At 49.5% G+C, this 20,514-nt stretch overlaps 1 protein-coding gene across 1 annotated transcript in view; it reads left to right on the forward strand.

Moving 5' to 3' along the window:
• The first annotated feature begins 10,804 nt into the window (after window positions 1–10,804).
• ITPKB (inositol-trisphosphate 3-kinase B) overlaps window positions 10,805–20,514 on the forward strand; it is a 101,949-nt gene continuing 92,239 nt past the window's right edge. Inside the window, exons 1-2 of the mRNA XM_014950994.1 lie at window positions 10,805–10,942; window positions 12,279–13,377. Coding sequence (XP_014806480.1) covers window positions 12,448–13,377 — 930 coding nt within the window. The 5' untranslated portion in view covers window positions 10,805–10,942; window positions 12,279–12,447. The remainder of the gene's footprint in view (window positions 10,943–12,278; window positions 13,378–20,514) is intronic.

A 20,514-nucleotide genomic window follows, 5' to 3' on the forward strand; every position in this document is an offset into this window, starting at 1 on the left:
CATCCTGTGTACATCACATCAGCTTGTTGAACAGAAAGGCTGTCCAGTGTGGTCACCTTAACCATGGATGGAAAAAAATAACATCTACGCAGTAGGAACTGATTTGAATTCAGTAGGTTATTTGGTACCTTGTATGTAAATCTTTGCTTTCAATTTTTGAATAGGAAAAAGTGCAAATAGGAAATGTGGGAAAACGTACTTCCTTGGAGACAGTGCTGGAAGGGATTTTGGACTGAAATCTGAAAGAGAGACCTTGATCAGTTCCTATCCCAGAGATGGCTGTATTTCTAGTTTAGGTGTACAGTGTAAGACCTGGTTCATAGCCCATTTGGATCTGAAGATATTTTTCTTTGGATGTAACCAGGTAGCATATGCAGACTGTAAGTTGTGTTTCCTGCTACAGTTGTTAGCCTTTTGGGGATTTTTCATGGATTATCTAAATGCCAGAGAAAAAGCCAAAACTTATTTCAGGTATGATGTAATCCGCTTCATGGGAATCTCCCCAGGGACTGATCTGGTTTATTATTCTCAAATTATTATGATTGTTTCAAATGTAACCAGAATTAATTAAAGGCTTTCAAACCCTGCTGGTACTCAGAATTGCTGCAATAATTTTGCATTTACTTATGAAAAAGCTTCCATAATTGTAAATGCTTAAGCACATTAACAGAAAATATTTGACTGTAATCTCATCCTTCTGCAATGATTTGGAAAATCAAGTGCTGTAATAGCTATTCTAATTCCGTTTGCCTGCAACACAGCTAATGTCTCAACTAAACAAAATCAACCAAAACTCATCGACGTTTATGCTCCCAGTGTTACATACACTTTGAAATGTTTGAAAATTAAAATGGAAAATAAACCGTCAGAGTTATTCCCAAACCAACCCATGAAGACTGTCTTCCCAAAGACAGCTTTTGTCACTGAGAACAGATCAGACCAGATGTGGACTTTTTAAAATGATACATCCTTGGAGACAGAAGTTGACAAACCCCATGGTTTTTACAGAATGCAAGGCCCCCCTCCCCTTTTAACAACCTACTGTACCAGCAAAGCCATTGCTGCAGCTGTGTAGTTAAAAGAAAAATAAATATGAGAAATGTAATATTTGATGACAATTTAATGTCAGAGTCCATGACATCACCTGATTCCAGCTGCTGATTAATCACATGAAAGAAATTCATTTGGACACGGAAGAGCGTGAATCTAACTACTGGGACAAATAACTGCATTCAGAAAGGAAGTAGGAGGGAAGAATTTATCAACTGTTTGGTCACATTAAATCATTTATTTTACAACAGCCTCAACCCCCAATTCTCTCTGTCCCTGTCAGATTCATTACTAAATCCTTATGGCCTGATTGCATTCCTGCATGATTCAGTCTTTTGGCTTCCACAGAAGTACTACAGGTTTCCCCATGAGCAGAACTGGCCATCGGCTTGATGGAGAGGAGGGGAGAAAATGCCGTGGAGGGAAAATAAAACCCCTGACAACAGAAGAGTTTCAGTGAGGCTGAGCAGTGAAAGAGTCGTGGGTCTCAATAACTTTGCGGGGGCTCCCAAGGGCACTTACCACTTCTCATACCATGGGCATTTTGGCACTCTCATTCTCCTTATCTCAAATTTAAGAAGTATTCCAAAGAGTTCCCCAAACCAGCGTGTACTCATCACTTCCCACCCAGGTCAATTTCCCTGGGAAAGGAAAGAGGACGAGAATGTGACAGTGCAGGTACTTCAGGGCTTTTGAGTCAGGGGTTGGAAGGCATAAGATGCCACTTGAAAATCTCTGCAGGTGAGATCACTGTTTAGATGGTAAATCTGCAGCTGACTTTTTGTTAGTTGTTAACGTTCTTCTCCAAGTTTCCACTGATCTCAAGTGTTCATAGGAGACCCTGCTGCAGCAAAATGGAACCTGATGTGGAGAAGACTAGAGTTTGACCCGTTATTCTGAAGCATAGAATGGTTTGGGTTGGAAGGGACCTTAAAACAACCCCCCTGCCATGGGCAGGGACACCTCCCACTAAACCAGGTTGCTCAAACTCCCATCCAGCCCGGCCTTGAACACCTCCAGGGATGGGACATTCACAACTTTTCTGGGCAACCTGTTCCAGTGTCTCACCACACTCAAAATCCCTTCCAGTGTCTCTCCAGCAAGTATACTGGGATGACATCCAGGGGAAAACGGCCCGGCTTGCTGAGCAGGACAGCTCTGATCAACTCAGTTTTTTGGTTCATCGCTGATGTGCCACTTTCTTCATTGCTACCCCTTTCTTGATTGCTAAGGCAGCCTCCAACAGTCTGTCTTTGAGGTTTCAAGTCTGAATATGCTCATGTGATGTCCCCTCCAAAAACAGGGCTCTGCATAACCCGACAGTGTCCCACAGGGTCCATTCCTGCAAAGAATCCAAATTTCTATTTCTCTAACCTCAGCCTGCTTCACCAATGGTAATAAATCTCAGCCTGCTCCATTTTTCCTCCACATCTCTTTTTGAAACAATAAAAATGGGAGATGATTCCCTGATAACCGCTGTTGCTGGTGACGCAAATGGCACCTTACTGGATCCTGTAAGTCTTGTTCAGCCCCATCCATCACCTTCACAGGGAAGAGATGTTAAGCAAACTGTCTCTTAATGACAGATAGGGCTGTAAAAAAGAAAAATATTTCGTTGTTTCAACATTTTTTTTCCTTTTAGGAAATGTCAGAAATGTCAAACAGAAGTAAACGAAGTGGTTGGTCTTTTGGTTTGGGGTTTTTTTACATAATTTTAATCCAGTCCAAAAATGACCTGAGGATAGTTAAAGGAATTTGGTTGTGTAGCTAAGGAACGAAGTGAGTATCCGTGCTAACAAATGATGGGTGTTTCCAGGACACTGTCTCTCCTGTCAGAAAGGGTCATTCTGAAGCATTTTTTCTGGCAGCTTTTATCAACCTCCCTCTCTCTGAGCCAGAAGGCAGGAAGATGTCAGATGGCTGAGCTCTCGTACTGTTCCTGTTCTCCTCTTCAGGACAAGGCTGTCCCTCAGCCAGCGGGAAAGAACATAAGGGAACTGGCAAACCTCAAACTTTTTGTCACAGGGAGACACAATTGTAAAATTAATCCTTAACACTCCGTCCGGGTGCCCTCTTCCAGCTCCTCGTAAAATAGCCCTGAAGGAAAACAGGCTTCAGTCTGTTCTCGGTGGAGAGAAGACCGCAACAGCTGCTGGCTTCAGGGTATAGGGGGTGGTCATGAGGGGTCAAGAGGCAACATCTCTAACAGCCTCAAGAAGCCACAGTCTCTGAGGGTAAAGCACCCCCACCTGGCATTGCTGCCAGCAGAACCTCACCACCTCTCTATAGGTGTATCCAGAAAGGAGGAGAGCAAAGGATGGAAAAGGATTGAAGAACTGAAAGAAGGGAGATTTAGATTAGATCTTAGAAACAAATTCTTTCCTGTGAGGGTGGTGAGACACTGGAACAGGTTGCCCAAAGAAGTTGTGGATGCCCCATCCCTGGAGGTGTTCAAGGCCAGGCTGGATGGGGCTTTGAGCAACCTGGTCTAGTGGGAGGTGTCCCTGCCCATGGCAGGGGGTTGAAACTCGATAATCTTTAAGGTCCCTTCCAACCCAAACCATTCTATGATTCTATACAAATGAGTGCAAAGTAAACACAGGGGTTCTGCTGAGGACCTGCAGGGTACACCCCACTCCTCTTCTGCCTTCAGTTTTGCATCTCATTAAGTTACTTAGGCGAATTAGGTGAATTCCCCTGGGAAGAAGAGAGTAGCCAGCTGGAACTCTGTGGAATCTGTCCCCATCCAGAAGGAAGCAGAGAGTAAATATGTAACATTTAGCAACCCATTAGAGCTGCAGTCCATCTCACCAGCTCTTATTCAGCAAGCTTGGAAATGGATGGTTAATGTCTCCTCTCTGGGCTGTATCTTCACCTTCCCCAGCTGTAATGGCTTTTAAGAGATCTAATTTCAAGCAGCTCCACATTGTGACTACCCGCCAGAGCATGAAATATCTTTCCTCTTTTCCAAAGGAAAAGAAGAATGGGATCCCCTTCCTTAGAGCACAGAGAGTCCTGAAGAGTGCATGGCAAAGTGAGGGAAGTGATGTTCCCCCCATACTGGGCACTGGTGAGGCCCCACCTCGAGAGCTGTGACCAGTTTTGGGCCCCTCACAACAAGAAAGACATTGAGATGCTGGAGCGTGTCCAGAGAAGAGCAATGGAGCTGGTGAGGGGTCTGGAGAACAAGTCTCATGAGGAGCATCTGAGGGAGCTTGGGGTGTTCAGCCTGGAGAAAAGGAGGCTGAGACCTTACCACTCTCTACAACTCCCTGAAAGGGGGTGTAGCGAGGGGGGGTTGCTCACTTCTCCCAAGTAACAGGCGATAGGACAAGAGGAAATGGCCTCAAGTTTCACCAGGGGAGGTTTAGGATGGATATTAGGAAAAATTTTTACACAGAAAGGGTTATTACGCATGGTAACAGGCTGCCCAGGGAAGTGGTGGAGTCGCCATCCCTGGAGGTATTTTGAAGGTGGGAAGACATAGTGCTTAGAGATATAGTTTAGTGATGTTTTTTGTCAGTTAGGTTGATGATCTGAAAGGTCCCTTGCAACCCAGGCCATTCAGTGATTCTGTGGTTCTATGACTAGTACTAATTGGGGACGGAGAAGCTGCTTTTGGTACTATTAAAATGCACCCTTATTATGCCTGGGCATGCGTGTATGTGTGTATAGAAATTTGCGATAGGGCTGAAAATTTTCCTAGGTGGACACGTACTCTGTTCTTTCTGTGAGGGCTTTACTTACCTCTAGCTGTTCAGAGGAAAAGCATGATCCAGTGTGCAGCTCTCAAATGGTCTGGAAAAGATGTTTTTGCTTGAAACAATTTTCTGTGCGAGGACCGGTGTTTACCAGCGGCTGCTCTAATACAGCTGCTTTTCAGGGTCAGGGTCTGCTGACCTTTGCAATTTGTTGCATGGCAATGAACAGTGCTACATACAGAAAATAGCCCAGATAATACACTGTTGTCTGGCAACATCATTTAGGAATATTTTCATAGCTCTACTGCCTTAGCTATTCAAAATTATGAAGAATCAACCTAGATCTGCCAGTTTATTAGACTGTGCTGCGCTCATTCACAGGTCATGTTTTTTCCTTTCACAGACATAGGAACAGATCAAAGTAAATATCTGTCCATCATAGAAATATTATGGTAAATCCTTGAAATATATTATTATACCACAGGCAAAAATAGATTCTTGGAGAGAGCCAAAATGCTTTATTTCAAATTAAATGCCTGCAACACAGGATGGGCTTGAAAATTATTTTTCATGTCCTCGCCAGTGCCCTCTCTTCTAGTTTTTCAAAACACAGAGATCACTCATTGCAGAGTGGAAACTTGGACAGCAATTCCTTGTGATTCTACATTTGTCTCATCCCTAAAAAGGTGCAGTGGAATCTCACAGCCCTAGAGGTTGAATGTCCCCATCATTTACTACCAAACCCAAAACAGTCGATGTGACACGCTGCACACTTAAAAAAAAATAGCTTGTCTTTTTCCTGCTGCGATCATAGCTATCTCAAACAGATGCAAAGCTGCCCAATTATGGTTATGTGGTCACAGTCTGGTGGAATAACTATGACCCATGAATAGGAAAAACCTCTTCAGACAATGAAGCAGTGTTTGAGTTCTAATTGTTTTATCACCTCAACCACAGATGTAGGTACAACTTTCAGTAGCCTCAGGGTCCGAGGGGGGAGGATTTCCTTTTACAATTTTATTCTTACTGAACCTCACTAAAACTCAACGGTACATATTTCATGTGCTCCCACTGCCTCTAGTTTGTTCAGTGCAAAAAAAAGGAAATACTAACGCTGAATCATGGGTTACTCCCCAAACACGCACATGTGTTTATATTCTTGCTATCAGCAAATAGCTGAGGGCCAACGTGCCAAGGTAAAGCCCTGCTGCAGCCCAGGGGACCGCAGCTGTGGCACACACCAACTGCAGAGCTGGGCTCTTCTCTGGCACCGGGAGAAAGCAGGAAGGGTGGCACGGAAACTGACGGGCATAGCCAGACGCAAAACGAGTGGGCATTCACATCAGACCTCCACATCTTTCTCCCGGGGAGTTCACCAGCTGAGGGGAAAATAAAGGCATGGATCAGGAGAAAATGTAACCTCTTGTGCTTGTTCCAGGGTTCCTAAACTTTCTTGCCTGTTGTGTGTGTATGTGATTCCTTGTCAGGGTACTTTGTGGTGGATAACATTTTCCATACATAGATTTTTAACCTCTTGAGCTCTGTAACAGTTCTCCAAAGTCCTGCTGCAAAACCTGTGAGCCAAACTGATGCTCTTAGCCCAGCGCTGGTGCTCTGCAGATGTGCTGTGCATGGCTGTATATAGGATGTGTATATAGGTCCTCCAAGCACCCTGAGTGGGTATCAAACTTCAGGCAGGTGACAGTCACAATTACCCCAGGGGACACAGGACATCTTGGTATGTACTGCCTGTTTCACGGGCAGGCAAAATGAGACAGAGAAGCAGTAAAGTCACATTTGGGAACACCCTGCAGCACAGAGGCAGGGGCAGAGCTGGGAACGGGCCACCAAGATCCTTGTCTGGCTTCCTTGGCTGTACTAAGCCATAGGACTTGGTGCAGCACAGGGCGAGGTGCGGGCAGGAATGTGTGGAGGAGGCTTCCAGAGAACAAAACTGGTTTCTTTTGTGCTTCTGGGTGGATGTAGGAGCTCAGGCAGACGTGGGTGAAGTGCACAGACTGCCCTAAATCACACTGACTTGCTACAGGTGTCTCTGCAGAGCCCTGTGTTCTGGCTGCCTGAATAGGAGCCGCCACAAAAAATATTAACCAGTCTCTGCTTAATTCTGCCATTATAAGTGTTCCTGTGGGGTAGCGGGAGGAGGGAGCAAATGACCAGATAACCCAGCTCAGAGGTCACTGGGAAAAACAGCGTCTTTCTGACCTGTTTTACCACTTAAGCACTGCAAAAGTGCTCGGTGCAAGAGAAACATCCAGAGCCCTTTTCTCAGGCCTCTGTTTCCCCCACAGCCCAGGAGCATGCCATGCCTGGGACAGTCACCTGCCTGAACGCAGACAATTCTCAGCACTTCACTCAGTCTTGTGTTTCCTCTTGAGTCCTCTGTGGTGTTTGTTTTGTTTTTGTTTCTTGTAAAACACCAGCCAGATTTATTCTTTGTCATGCTGGCATAAAGTTAGTCTGCAGACTATAGAATTACTCTGTGTTTATAAATTTCTTTCTGTATTTTACATGGTTGTAAGATTCCACCCCACTGGTGAGGAAATGCCATAAAATACTGCCTTCCACGGCAAGGATGCTGACGGTCCTTCTGATGCTGAACTGGATGAACAGTGACAGTTTGGACAACTCAGCTTTGAAACACAGTGAAGGCTGTCTTGTCCAACCAGTCCAAAACATGACAGAGAATAATAATTTAAAAAATGAATCTCATGATAAAGGAAGAATGGAAGGAGAAAGGGCACTTTAGGATCATAGTTGTTTTGTGATTAAATTGTTATGATTTTTTCTGTTTTGTTTTTACAACTGGATTGATACTAAGTGGATTGTGGTCCATTCTGTTCCTGTTCTAGCTTTATAATGCATCCCATGCCGTATTTACTGAGTGCCTCCAAGCATTTAAGTGAATAGGATGATGAATATCTATCACGCAAATGTTCTCTCCTCTCCATGGAAGGAGACATTTCTGCAGTACAGGACCTTGCTTGAGTAAGGTGGTTTGAGTGGGGTTTTTTTTGCTTGTTATTTAAGTTTAGATTGGGGAAGGAGTTCTCCTTCCAATCAGTACGTGTCTCTCTGGGTTTTCCCTAAGGAAAGCAGGTCAGGGGAAGTAATATAGCGTGCACTTGGAGTGGAAAGTGACAAGACTCGCAACACATCTCAGCCTTGGGGCCTCATAATGATGGGAGCATTGTTGTGTCAGAGGCCAGGATCATGGTCTTCATAGAATCACAAAATCATAGAATGGTTTGGGTTGGAAGGGACCTTAAAGATCATCAAGTTCCAACCCCCCTGCCATGGGCAGGGTCACCTCCCACCAGACCAGGTTGCTCAAAGCCCCGTCCAGCCTGGCCTTGAACACCTCCACGGATGGGGCAGCCACAGCTTCTCTGGGCATTCACTCTCTTGAATAAGGACTGAACAAGTTGCCCACACAGAAGCTGGCCAGATCCCCTGTTTGCCCTAACCCAGCCTGCTTCAGTACCCTCAAGCACTGCAAGGATTTTCTTTGGAAGCAGGAAGTATAAATTCCAATGAAGAACATGGCTTAAGCCACGAGGAAACTTTCAAGACCCAAGGTGGGACTTCTACTTGAAGAACGCACACTGAGACTGCAGGAGAGTCAGAGTGGGACTATCTTTTTGCTCTCTTTGTACGGAGCCAACACCAGGCAGAGGACTCCTCAGCAGCACCAAGCAGCAGTGCTGGTGCCTGGCGACCTGCATCTGCCTATGAAAGACACTTTCCTCCCTTCTTGCCTCCGTTCCTTGTCCCTGGATGGGACCAGCAACCTGTTTCGGTTTGTGCTTTCCATTTAGGCTAACCTCAGACGCTCGGTTTCCACTTGATTGGAACCAAGTGTGCTGAAAGCTGTCTGCTCTTTCCTCACTGTACAGTGTGGACTGCTGCCTGGCTCCAATCTGGAAACAATTATTTCCCTCCTCTACCTACCCATTCTGAAAGGGGATTTATCCCTAGACATATTTTTTTTCCCTCTTTCCACTTTTATTAACTGCTTCCTTCATAAATAAAAGCTTGTTGTTGCGGATAATGCCCACGTCACATATTTCTGTTACGTAAGAAAAAGGCTGTGATGTTTTAAGGCCAGGTCTTCCTTAGGGAGTTCTGATGCAATGATGGTCCTTGAATTTGTGTGACTTTAAGAAAGGGCTTTAAGCACCCATTGTGGTTACACTGGTGTAAATACTCTTCAACAACCCCAAAGAAGAGTCAGAACACGCATGGATACGCAGTGGTGCCTGCAAGATGCTATTAGCATGGCATAGTGCAGCTGGTTTTAAAAAAAAAAGTACCTGGTACCTGTTTATCTGCATGCATTCCTGGATTTATTATTTCTTTCCAAAGTCCCTACTTTTAGATGTGTGTATGAGGGAATGGGAGCAAACGGATGACCCGAATCTGCAGATATTTGCAGACAGGGGGAAGCTTATGCCCATGAATAGCACCATTATACTTGGCGGGGTCACTTTTCTGAGAAAGACTGACCACTTTTACTTTGTTTCACGAAAGACCAGTTCCTGACCGAGCGCAGACACTGAGGAAACGGATTGGAGTGGAAAGAGTCTAAAAATCTCTTTTCCTGCCCTGAATTCAAAATAGCGTTTCTCTTACTGGAAAAACAAACATAAGCTCATTTTGGGTGTCTCTGTCTGTCTGCCTGTGGGATTGGCAATCCACACCTCCTGCAGATTCGGAGACCTCTCTGCCCCAGTTTAGGCTCTGGAGGTTATGCCTTAATTACAGAAAGCTGATCCGCTGTGACATCAATTTCCCTCTCCGGGGAAAACTCCGAGCTGTGAAATCCCAGCAGAGACCAGAGACAAATTGACGTTCTTTTTTTTTTTTTTTTTTTTTTTTGTCATCGTTGTTCTTTTTTTTTCTATTTATTTCCCTTGGCCAGTCCAGACCAACCCCAAACCTGCCATCTGGGTTTGACCTTGACTCCTGCTTTGGGAAGGAATCGCAGAGCCTGCTCTCCCAAAAGTGCTGACATACAGACAACTATTTCCATTGAGTTATCTTGATACAGAAATCGTGCTGTATCGCAGCCAAGAGCCTGCTCCCTCTGCCAAGCAGGACCCGTGTCTGGGGGCTGCAGGAGCTGAGAATCACAGAATCACAGGATCTTCTAGGTTGGAAGGGACCTTAAAGGTGGTGTCTGTGGCCTATCCTGGATCAGAGGGGATGGACGTTGTCCCTGGACACGTTAACTACAGCCCAACCTAAACCTGGGGCAACGCCACAGAGGGTGGATGTCCTTACAACCCCGGTGTTTGGGGATGCGGGGGGTGGTCAGGTCACCTCCCCACCCAAAGGGAGGGCTTCCCACCGACTTTGGTCTGGTGTGAATGACCAGCATCATCCACATGTTGGCCATCCACACATTTGGATCTGTGAAGATGGGCCCAAACCGCTGTCCATGCCCGGGGGCACAGGAGATGCTGGGCCAGTTCGCACCTTCCAACCGGTCTCACGGGGAGGTGGGTGGCCTTCAGCTCCACGTTCCGAGGGGTGCAGCCACCACCCTTTGCCACCACCACTGGACCCTGGGGGGGCAACACGAAGGCCGGGGGTGGGCTGGGAGGCGGCTGTCCCTCCACCCCGGGGCTCGGGGGGACACATCTCCGGCTCCGGCCGCGGGTGGAAAAACGGCTCGTGTATCTTTAACCCACAGCGGCCAAAACGCGGCGGCGGTGGGTTGGTTTCTTTTTTTTTTTTTTTTCTTAATCTTGCCGAACAGAGAATGCCCCTCCCATCCATAGGCTTATTGAGGGAGCAAGTCAATCTCCGATCTGTGGAATTTCCGCTGAGTTCAACCCCAGACAGGCTCACAACTTCCTTCCTGCTCTCCTACCCCCTCCCTCCGCTCTCCTCCTCCTCCTCCTCCTCCTCGCCGCTCCTCTCCCTCTCCTCCTCTCTCGCCTTTCTTTCCAGCCGCACCGGGAACGGGCGCCGGGGCCGCGGCGCGGATCTGGCCGCGCAGCCTCCGCCGCCCAAAGCGCGGAGAGGGAGAACCCGGGTCCGAACCCGCGGAGGGAGCGGGACCGCGCTCCGCGCCCGCGGAGATGGTTTCCCCAGCGCCCTGCGGCCGCCGGCGCTGCCGGGCGCTGCCGGGCACCGCGCACTGAAAGCGGGCGCGGATCTTGCTCCAGGTAAGCGGCGGTGGGGTTGGGAGGGGGGGGGACCCCAACGACCCCTCCACCGTGGTACTACCCCCCCGCCGTGGTACTACCCCCCCCCCCCGTCGAGTCCGGGGGTCGCAGCGGGCGGTGCGCGGTACCGGGCGGGCCTTCCGCGGGGAGGAAGGGGCGAGGTGTGGGGGGCGGGCAGAGGGGCAGGGACGGAGCAGGCTGTCCCGCACCCAAAATCTGGCCGAGCACCCTTGTGCCGCTGCCAAAGCGCTGCGAAAAGGGGGTGCCCGGGATCTGCTGAGGTTCGGGTTCCCTCCGAGCAGCCCCCAAAAGGGATGAGGGAGCCTTTTGGTCACTGAGGAACGCGCTTAGACCTGGGGGTATTTACCTGCCACGAGCCTCACGGGGACACACAGGGGTACCCCTGATGGCATGGCACACAAGTGCTTCCGAAGAGGTGTACACCACAGCCCGAGTTAGTGTACACTACACGTTTGTGTAGATTTCACAGGTTCCTGTGCCCCAGCATGGGATGGGGATTGCAGCTCCGGTGGCACATGGGGCAAACAGACGTGAAGGAAGGGGACACTAAGAGCCACCTATGAAAGTAGAGTCTCCCACCACGCATACAGCACCACCACATGTGCCTGTACGTGGGATCCAGGCTGTGACTTGAAGGCTGCTGCAGCAATCTATGCCCCAGAAGGCAGACGTGCTCAAAGGAGACACGTTTAGACAGGGCGGGCGTGAAGGTGTGCAGGGCCGTGTTGTTGCCCAGGGTAAGTTAGGGAAGTAGTGGAGATGTGGCCCCACAACCATACAAAACCCTGCAAGCAGGGAGCCTTCACGTGTATCATTGAACAGGAATCCGTGCTTAAGGCTTGATCTCGGTGGTAGGTGACAAACTGGAAGGTGGCAAACTTGATCTGTTTGGAGTTTTTGCCTTCCTTCAGAAAATGTCACCTTTTGGGGCCAAAACTTGAAAGCTGCCAGCCTCCAGCTCACCCCAGTCAGCCGTAACTCCCTGATTCTGTTTCAGGAGCAGCTGCTGACCGGCTGTCCTCTCGGACACTGCTGCTGTGGCTGCATCAACCGGTGACACGGAGAGGGGGAGGGAAGGCAGAAAAGGGGGGCCCCAAACCTGATTTCCCCTTGTATCAAACCCTTCTGGCACCCAGGCTGGGCCACGTCCCCAGGGGTGGCACCCGAGGGATGCGGGCAGGTGTGTGCAGGAGCTGGGAAGAGGGCACACAGGAAGGGAAGAGTCCAGCCAGCTGTGTGCACAGCTGGAGGGTGAGCTTAGCGGAGGGCACAGAGCGACTCTCACTGCTTCTCTCTCTCTTCTCTCTCCCTCCAGCTGTCCCGTTTTATGGAGCTGTGGGCCGGAGCCAGCCCAGCTCCCTTGCTGCCTCCCGGCGATGCTGCTGGTCCCGGTGCGGAGAGACCCTCAGCGGCCCCGCGGAGCCTGAGCGCCGAGGCGGCGGCGGCAGCGGCGGCGGCCCCCCTGTGCCCCCAGGCTGACTACTATGGCCGTGTACTGCTATGCGCTCAATAGCTTGGTGATGATGAATAGCAACAGCCAGGTGACAAGCGGCGGGAGCAAGACGCCGCCTCCTCCCAGTCAAGTGTTGCCCAGGAGCCCGGAGACAGCCGGCAGCTGCTGCCCGCTCCCCGTCTTCAGCCCGGCCCCCGTGCCACCCCGCTCCCCACGCCGTGGCCCCGCTTTCCTCTTCCCGCCTTTGGAGGAACCTCCAAGCCGGCAGCCGGGCAGCCCCAGGGGTCGGCGGGGCAGCCGGGGAGAAGAGGGGCAGCCAGGACCCCCCACGGCACGGCAGCTTCAGCGGGAGCTGCACAACGTCCAGGTGAACCAGAAAGTGGGGCTCTTTGAGGCACAGATCCAGGCACACAGCTCCACCACCCAGCCGCCGCGCAGCCCCCGGCCGGCGTCGCCCCGGCTGCGGCCCGCCAGCCCCACGGTGCCGATGGTGGGACCTGGAACTGGACCCCAGCCTCAAGCCTACAGGGAGAGCGAGACCCACAATCTTGGTGGGGTGCAGGTCTGGCCGAGCACTGCAGAGCCCTCGGGGAGGCCAGTGGTGGTGGTGGTCCCAGCTGTGGGGCTGGTGGAGGGCAGCAGCCCCCTGGAATCGTCAGAGCCTGGACCACGGCGAGGTGAGGTGGTGGTGGCCCCCACAGGACTCGAGGGCCAGTGCCCAGCCGTCGGCGGGAGCATCCCCGCCGTCATCGTCACGGACTTGGGGGGCCCGGAGGAGGAGGCGGGCGCCGTGCCCCCCGGCAGCCTGCCCGTCCGGAAGCTGTCGTCGTCCTCAGCCTCTTCCACTGGCTTCTCCTCGTCCTGGGAGGAGTCCGAGGAGGACATCTCCAGTGACCCCGAGCGCACCCTGGACCAGACCCCAGCCTTCCTGCAGACCCTGGACCAGCAGAAGCCCCGAGTGGTGAGTCTTGCAGCAGCCCTGGGGAGGTGGGGCGAGGGCTGGCAGCATCCCTGCTCCGAAGCAGAGCTGCAGGGGGAGGGCAGAGGTCTGTCGCAGCGGAGATCTGCAGAGAAACTTTCCATGTGCTTGGTTTCCCTCACGTGAAAAGCTTATCCCTCTTCCTAGTCTGAAAATCCCCTGCTCTCAGCAGAGAGCAACGCCACCCGTCCCACAGTGTATGGTCCTTACCGTGCAGCCATGGACTGCAGCCTTCTGCTGACATGTGGTTATGAGCCTCAGCTTTCCCTCAGCAGGGCTTCCCGGGGTGCTGGAGGTTTCTCATTATTTACATGAGCCTAAGGGGAAAATTTATTTCCTTCTTGGACTCAAAACTGTGTGGGCCAACTGTCTGTTAAAATTTCTACTGATGGCCATCACCATAGTGTCTGTGTGCCTTTCACATGGAAGCAAAATTCTCTAGAATGTCTGGTAATTCCCCTTTTGAATAAAACTTCTTTGCTTTTGCAGCATCTTATATTTTAGGTAAACATATTTTTATTAGGTGTTTATATTAAGTTAATTTGTTTCTGGATTTTTTTTTTTATTGTGGGGCTGGTTGGGAGGCTTCAGGCAAGAGGAAGCATCAGTGGTGTATTACCCTTAGAGCAGAAAGATCTCCTCGGAGAGGAGGGCTTTGAGGCTGTCTCCAGAGGCAGACACTCCACTCATGGGATTTCTTGCGTCACTTGGGAAGTTTGTTCCATGTCTGAATGCTCTGCACAGGGCGTGCTTTGCTCTGAGCTGTCACACCATTTATCCAGAGGGCTTTGAACTGCTTTACCCCAATGCAAGGTGCCCATCACGAGGTTTTCCAGCCAGCACATGGAGACTCACTCCTCCAGCTGGGAGATGTTACATTGATTTGAGCTCAGCACTGGAGCCTTGCACTGACAAACCCTGAAAAAACGCAGGGCAGCCCACTGGCTCCTTAATTTTAAAGTTTGATAAAGGCCCATCAGCTTCCAGTGATGTGGTGCACTAGGTTTAACTTTGTGTAGACATATGAGAGTGAAATTCTTGGTAAGCTCAATGACAGAAGGAAGACCGGTGCAGGAAAACATCAGAGTAGAGCGAAGGTGTCAAACTCATGAAGAACTGACAGGCTGTGGTTTATAAAACACTCAGAGGGCTGAAATAAATATCTTTGCTCTTCTACTTGTTTTCGTCCTGTTCCAAGAACTCAGGCTCAGTTCTGCTCAGCATGGAGCAGCAGTTGGGTAAAAGCACAGTTAATGAAGTTACGAGTCTGTGGCTCATCGTGTTTGCAGACAGTTTTGTATTTCGGGGCTCTCAACTGATGAATCAGCTCATTCCCTTTGGGAGCTGCTACAATCCCTCTGCTGATTAAAAACCCTCTGCTGGGTTTGTGTGCATGAGCTGTAGTAATCTCTGCTCTGTTCTCCATGCTAATGACTGTTCTAGTGCCAGATCCCACTGATTTGCTGCTGAAAACAGTTCGCTGATGGGCAAAATCATGCCTGATGCTCCTGTGGAAAGCTTCCTGGAGCCTCAGGCTGCTTCTGACCAGCTTCCCGTGGCCTCCAGAGAGCTCAGCCAGGCCGGTGGCTCAGCAATGAACAGGCAGATCTCGTTCCTGTTGCCAAAAGGCCTGGATCAGAGCGAGCCCAGATCAGGTCTGAGGTCAGAGTAACTCTGCCGGGCTCAGTGGGACTACTCCAAGCTAAAGGAGATGAAGATCTGGTCCAAAGCGTGTCAGGCAGCCTGAGGAGGTCCACTTGATTTTGTGTTTCAGGGCTGGAGTCGTCTCAGCAGGAGCAATTGGGCTAATTTACAATGATACTTTCCGCTGGGCTCCACAAGGTCCCTGTGCAGGGCTGATCTCTGGCTTTGGCAGGTTATAGTCAACTTCTCAGCAGGATCGTGCGCAAATGCCCAGTAATTCAAAGCTGATTCATATAAATAACACCCAACTTTGTGTACCGGTTGGCAACATCTTTTAAATCCGTAATAACAGCAAGAAGGCAGCTACTGAAGCCGTCTCAGGTTGCACACTCATTTGTTTTCATGAACTCACTATTTCCTTTTAGCAACGCACACGGTCTGGAAATGAGTTAGTTGTGTAATGAGGGAGAATGTGTGAGAAGCTCCCTCTCTCCGCGACTCGTGCTTTTCCGTCAAAATAAATCCTGGGAGACCTCAGCTGACAGAAACCTGAGGTGGTGCCTCCGGGCAGAGCGGATAAATGCCGGGCAGGCGGAGGGAGAGCCCTGCCTGTCTGCACCAGGGTGCTGCTGGCACAGGGGAGGGGGATTGTACCTGGAGGAGAGGTAAAGATGAGCAACAGGAAGGCAGTCTGCGCCGCACATCTCCCCGTGGCGTGTTTACAGATTTGATAAACAGCAGGCTTGCTTCTGCCCTTCCTTTCTGGAGGCTGTCTGGCTTAGCAGCTCTGTTAGGGATGTCCGGTTGTCTATCGTAGTTCCTCCTGGTGTCCCCGGGAAACGGGCAGATCCCTCTGGCTGGCACGGACCCGTCCTCCATTCCTATTTCAGGTAGGAAACTTTGCCGTTGGGCCCACAAATTGGCCAGTAAGGAAATGCTGTCGTTAGCAAAAGGGAGGGAGTGTGGCTGCTTTTTTGGACACCGTGACCTGGAGCAGCTCAGTGGCCGATACGGGCTCTGCCTTTGTTTATTGAAATAGTTTACTCAGTGCATTCCCTGTCCCCAAAGTGCTCCGGTGCCCAGTGGGCAGCACAGCACTGGGAAACGGTGACTCTGATGACAGCAGACTTGTGAAGTGCGGTGACAGTAGGAGCAATTTGACGTCTTGCTGTTGTCTAATTCCAAGTCCACTTAAGGTCTGAGTAAACCTCCACGTAAGGGCTTTTGCAGCTGTGGCTTTCCCCGGGCTGTGGGCTGCTGCCGGAGAAACCCCACGCTTGTTTATTGATGCTTGCAAGGTTTCAAAGACACTTACTTGAGTGATTACACTTCTGGGGACGCGTGGGAGGGGACAGCGTGTCCAGGCAGCGTGCTGGGATGGGGACACTGCGGTTTGACGATGCGGCAGCGGGGCAGCACTCGCTGTGACGGTGACGTGGGCATTTTGAGGAAGGAGCCAGTGCCTCCACTCACCCACCACCCAAGCCAGGGGGACACAGCGGCTGTTGCAAAGTGCCTTTCTTCATCCTCCAAGGGAGGATTTCTCTCCTCCTGGCTGATCAGACAGGTTTGGGTGTGTAGGGGACTGAAAAGGTGCTCCCTGTCCCAGGCTCTGGGTGTCAGGGACTCTTTGTCAGGGAGTGGAACAATAGGACGAGGGGGAGCGGTTTTAAACTGAAAGAGGGGAGATTTAGATGAGATCTCAGGAAGAAATTCATTCCTGGGAGGGTGGTGAGACACTGGAACAGCATTGCCCAGAGAAGCTGTGGTTGCCCCATCCCTGGAGGTGTTCAAGACTAGGCTGGATGGGGCTTTGAGCAACCTGGGCTGGTGGGAGGTGTCTCTGTCCAACACGGGGTTGGAACTCAATGATCTTTAAGGTCCCTTCCAGCCTAAACCATTCTATGTTTCTGATTTTACATCCAAAACAACCCTGTTCTAGCTGTGACTCCCATGGGAAAGTTCTGATTTTACATCCAAAACTACCCTGTTCTAGCTGTGACTCCCATGGGAAAATATGGATCTATGAGTTTTGCTGTTCCTGGGGGACCCCGTTTGCTCTTTTCAAGGGAGAGCAGATAGATTGGGGTGCACTCAGCAGCAGGAGGCTTGGCCTCAGTCGTGGAAGCCAACTGTGCCCCCTAAGTGAAAGGTATTCCAATGCTGGTCATCGTAGTGAGTCGTCCTCATTGACAAAAATACCTTAGTTTGTCAATTCCTCAGCAAATAGAGACAAGCAACAGACGAGTTGGGGGAAAGGCAGGAATCGTGCAAGTCCATACTATAGAAAAACGACAGGTCAAGGGAAAAAAACCACCCCCCTGGAAAAACAGTGCAAGATGCTGCCATGTTCCTCTTCCTGGCTTTCCCACAGCCACTGTGGAAACACAAGGAGATAGAGCAGAACAGTCATCAAGTGACTGTCAGTATGTTGTGAAACCTCTGCTCCTCTCAACAGGCAGAGCAGCTTGCTCAGAATAAGAGACTTCCATCAGCCTGTGCAAAATGGCAAGAGTTTTTGGAAAAAGCTAATGGCGTTGCTGCTGACAGGCGATTTTTTTTAATTGATTTATTTGTTTGACTCACAATGGCTGTAACGCGTTTCCGAAATGAGCCAAGTTTAGACAGGACCAGTGTCAGCCAAAGGCCTGTGGGACCCTTGCTTATTTCTCTTTGAGGAGTTCCAAAGCATAAGCTGACAACAGCACTCCTGATTTGTTCCTATACAAATCGATCAAATGAAATACTCTTTGATTCCCTTTCCTAAGCTGTCACTGTGCTCAGGAAGTCTCCATGTAACAGAAACCATGACCACACTACGGTAATGCATGCAACCGCTGTGAACGTATATCTTTATGCTGACTGTGTTTATGTATTTTACCTCTTCCTCCCACCATGTTTGTCTTAAAAGCTCCTCAGCTTATGAGTAGTATCACAAATTTAGTATCAATTTAATGTCTGTCATATTAGGGCCCTGCTTTCATGCTCTGGGGAGCGACTGTTACTCCAGTAATGCGTATCGTTGCCCAGGGAAGGTCTTTAGTACAACGGCTCAGATGCCAGAGGATGGAGCCTCCTTTATTCCTGCTGTGGGAAGACTAGGAGGAAGAGAAAAAGGAGGTGGACACCTCCATGTTTCTGCTCTTGGAGCACCAGACTCAGCAGACCTGACAGCATGGCGTGTTTTGTCTGCTGGGTTGAGATTGGGCACCCCCTCCAGTGCCCGGCGGGCTGGGCAGAGCTTCAGGCTCTTCGTAGATGGAGACTCTGCACTCCAGGGAGTTCACAGAATCACAGAGTGGTAGGGATTGGAAGGGACATTCAGAGATCATCTAGTCCAACCCCTCTGCCAAAGCAGGGTCACCCAGAGCAGGATGGAAAGGAACACATCCAGGTAGGGTTTGAATATCTCCAGAGAAGGAGGCTCCACATCCTCTCTGGGCAACCTGTTCCAGTGCTCTGCCACCTTCAAAGTAAAAAAGCTTTTCCTCATGTTGTTCCAGCTTGTGCCCATTGCCCCTTGTCCTGTCACCAGGCACCACTGAGAAGAGCCTGACCCCATCCTCTTGCCACCTGCCCTTTAGATATTGCTCAGCATTGATGAGATCTCCTCTCAGTCTTCTCTCCTCCAGGCTGAGCAGACCCCGGTCTCTCAGCCTTTTGAAAAAACACCACTCTCTATTCAGTAGCTTATCTTCTACCTACTCACGTGGTGGTCCCCTTCTTGGGGAATAAGCAGCATTTTTATGGGCTCCCACCCACAGATGTCAGGTGAAGATGCTGAGATGCTGCTATAACCCAATGGGAGATGAATGGTGCTATTTCAAGTCCATTTTCCTCAGCATTTTTAAGCTCATTGGGAAGGGTTTCTTCTGTGCTCACATTCTCTGTGATTGACAGCGCAGGAATTACATGCCACATAGCAGATCCTTTTCATAGAGGGACTGACTTGCTAGCACAGCTGCTGTGTCTTGCATATTTTATTTTTTCAAGCAATTTCACACTGAAAGCATTCATAAAAAGCGGAAAAAAGCCCAAAGCATTTCCAAGGTGCAGGAAGAACAAACATTAGGCCCATCATCCTTAGGGTCCCCAGCTCTGGAAACAGGCATGTTTCCTTCCCTTCTGATGGGAATGACAAGGATGTCAGGAGCTTGGATGGTTGGACCCTTCAGGCATTAAGCTTGAATGTCCACATGGTGAAGTTCCCAGATCAGCAGAAAGTTTTGTCTTTACCTTTTTAGAGCCTTGCAATGACCAAAAAAACCCAATCAAACCGTAGTCAGCACTTGTCTCATCTTTTGCATATTATTTCTATAATGTATTAGGACAGATTTGCATGTGAAGAAGATCTTAGGGTGGCACTGAGCTCCCGCATGCTGTGCCATGACTGAAAGCCAGTGCTGAGCTAATGTTTTCTTTGCATGTAAATCTGTTCTAGCTCACTAGAGAAATGATGGCATCTATGTATGATGTTAAATGGCGCTTCAGCTAAGATTAGTCTTCTGTAATTGCTGGAGATTATTTTGGTTTATACCAGTAGGTAAATTTGTACAGTAAATTTGACCTGCTTTCTTCCCGTGAAGCTCAGCCAAGCTTTCTAAGAAAGATATGTTAATATTTAACAGACAGTGAAAACTAAATGTTAACATTTTCAAATCACTGAGTAACTTAGCAGCGTAATCTCTATTCCCAAATGTGACTTTTCAGGGAATGTGGGCTTCCACGCTTGCTGGGTCACTTAAAATGGCCCCTTATGGAATTAATCTTTCTCAGCCCTGTTGGATGTCTCCTTGGGATGTCTCCTGCCAAGGTACCTTTCTTCTCTGTTGACTCTGATGGGATCTTGAGGACTACTAGATCAGGAGTCTGCTTAAGACAGAGGAGTCTGTTCCTAAAGCACTCATCAATGTTTTCTACAAAACGTATCGAGATTTCATTCTTATTACATGAAAAGCCAGGTCATGCATAGCCTGCACAACGGCTGCAAGTAGTTCAGGAGGCTGCTCCACTCTGAGGTCTACCAGCTTCAAAAGCAGTCACCTCTGATTTGGCTTTTAAATCAGTGTTTAGGCAGCAAGATGTGTGATCTGCTCTGTAACAGGGGTGATCGCCCAGCAGCCCCTTCCACCATGAGTTGGCCTGAGTATGTTCAGGGTGTCGGTCCGAGGAATGCACTCGAAATTGATGAAAGCTTTTGGAAAACGTAGCTTGCAGCTTCTTCTTTCCCAGCCATGGTGGGAGTTTGCCACCACGGAGCTGCTGCCTGCGGAGATCCTCACTGCCGTGGTCAACCACAGGTTGTGTTGATTAATGAGCGCCAGCATTTTCTGTCCGTAGTTTCTCATAGGAAGGCAATATCAATATGAAGCCACTGCAAACTGCTAAGACCCGTATTAGCCTTTTCCCCCTCGTGATATTTATTTCAATGTCACTGTACATTTCGGCCATGAGAAGGAAGAAGTGGGGGTTTTA

Source organism: Calidris pugnax, unplaced genomic scaffold (genome assembly GCF_001431845.1).
Source record: "Calidris pugnax isolate Ruff unplaced genomic scaffold, ASM143184v1 scaffold24, whole genome shotgun sequence".
Classification (NCBI taxonomy): domain Eukaryota; kingdom Metazoa; phylum Chordata; class Aves; order Charadriiformes; family Scolopacidae; genus Calidris; species Calidris pugnax.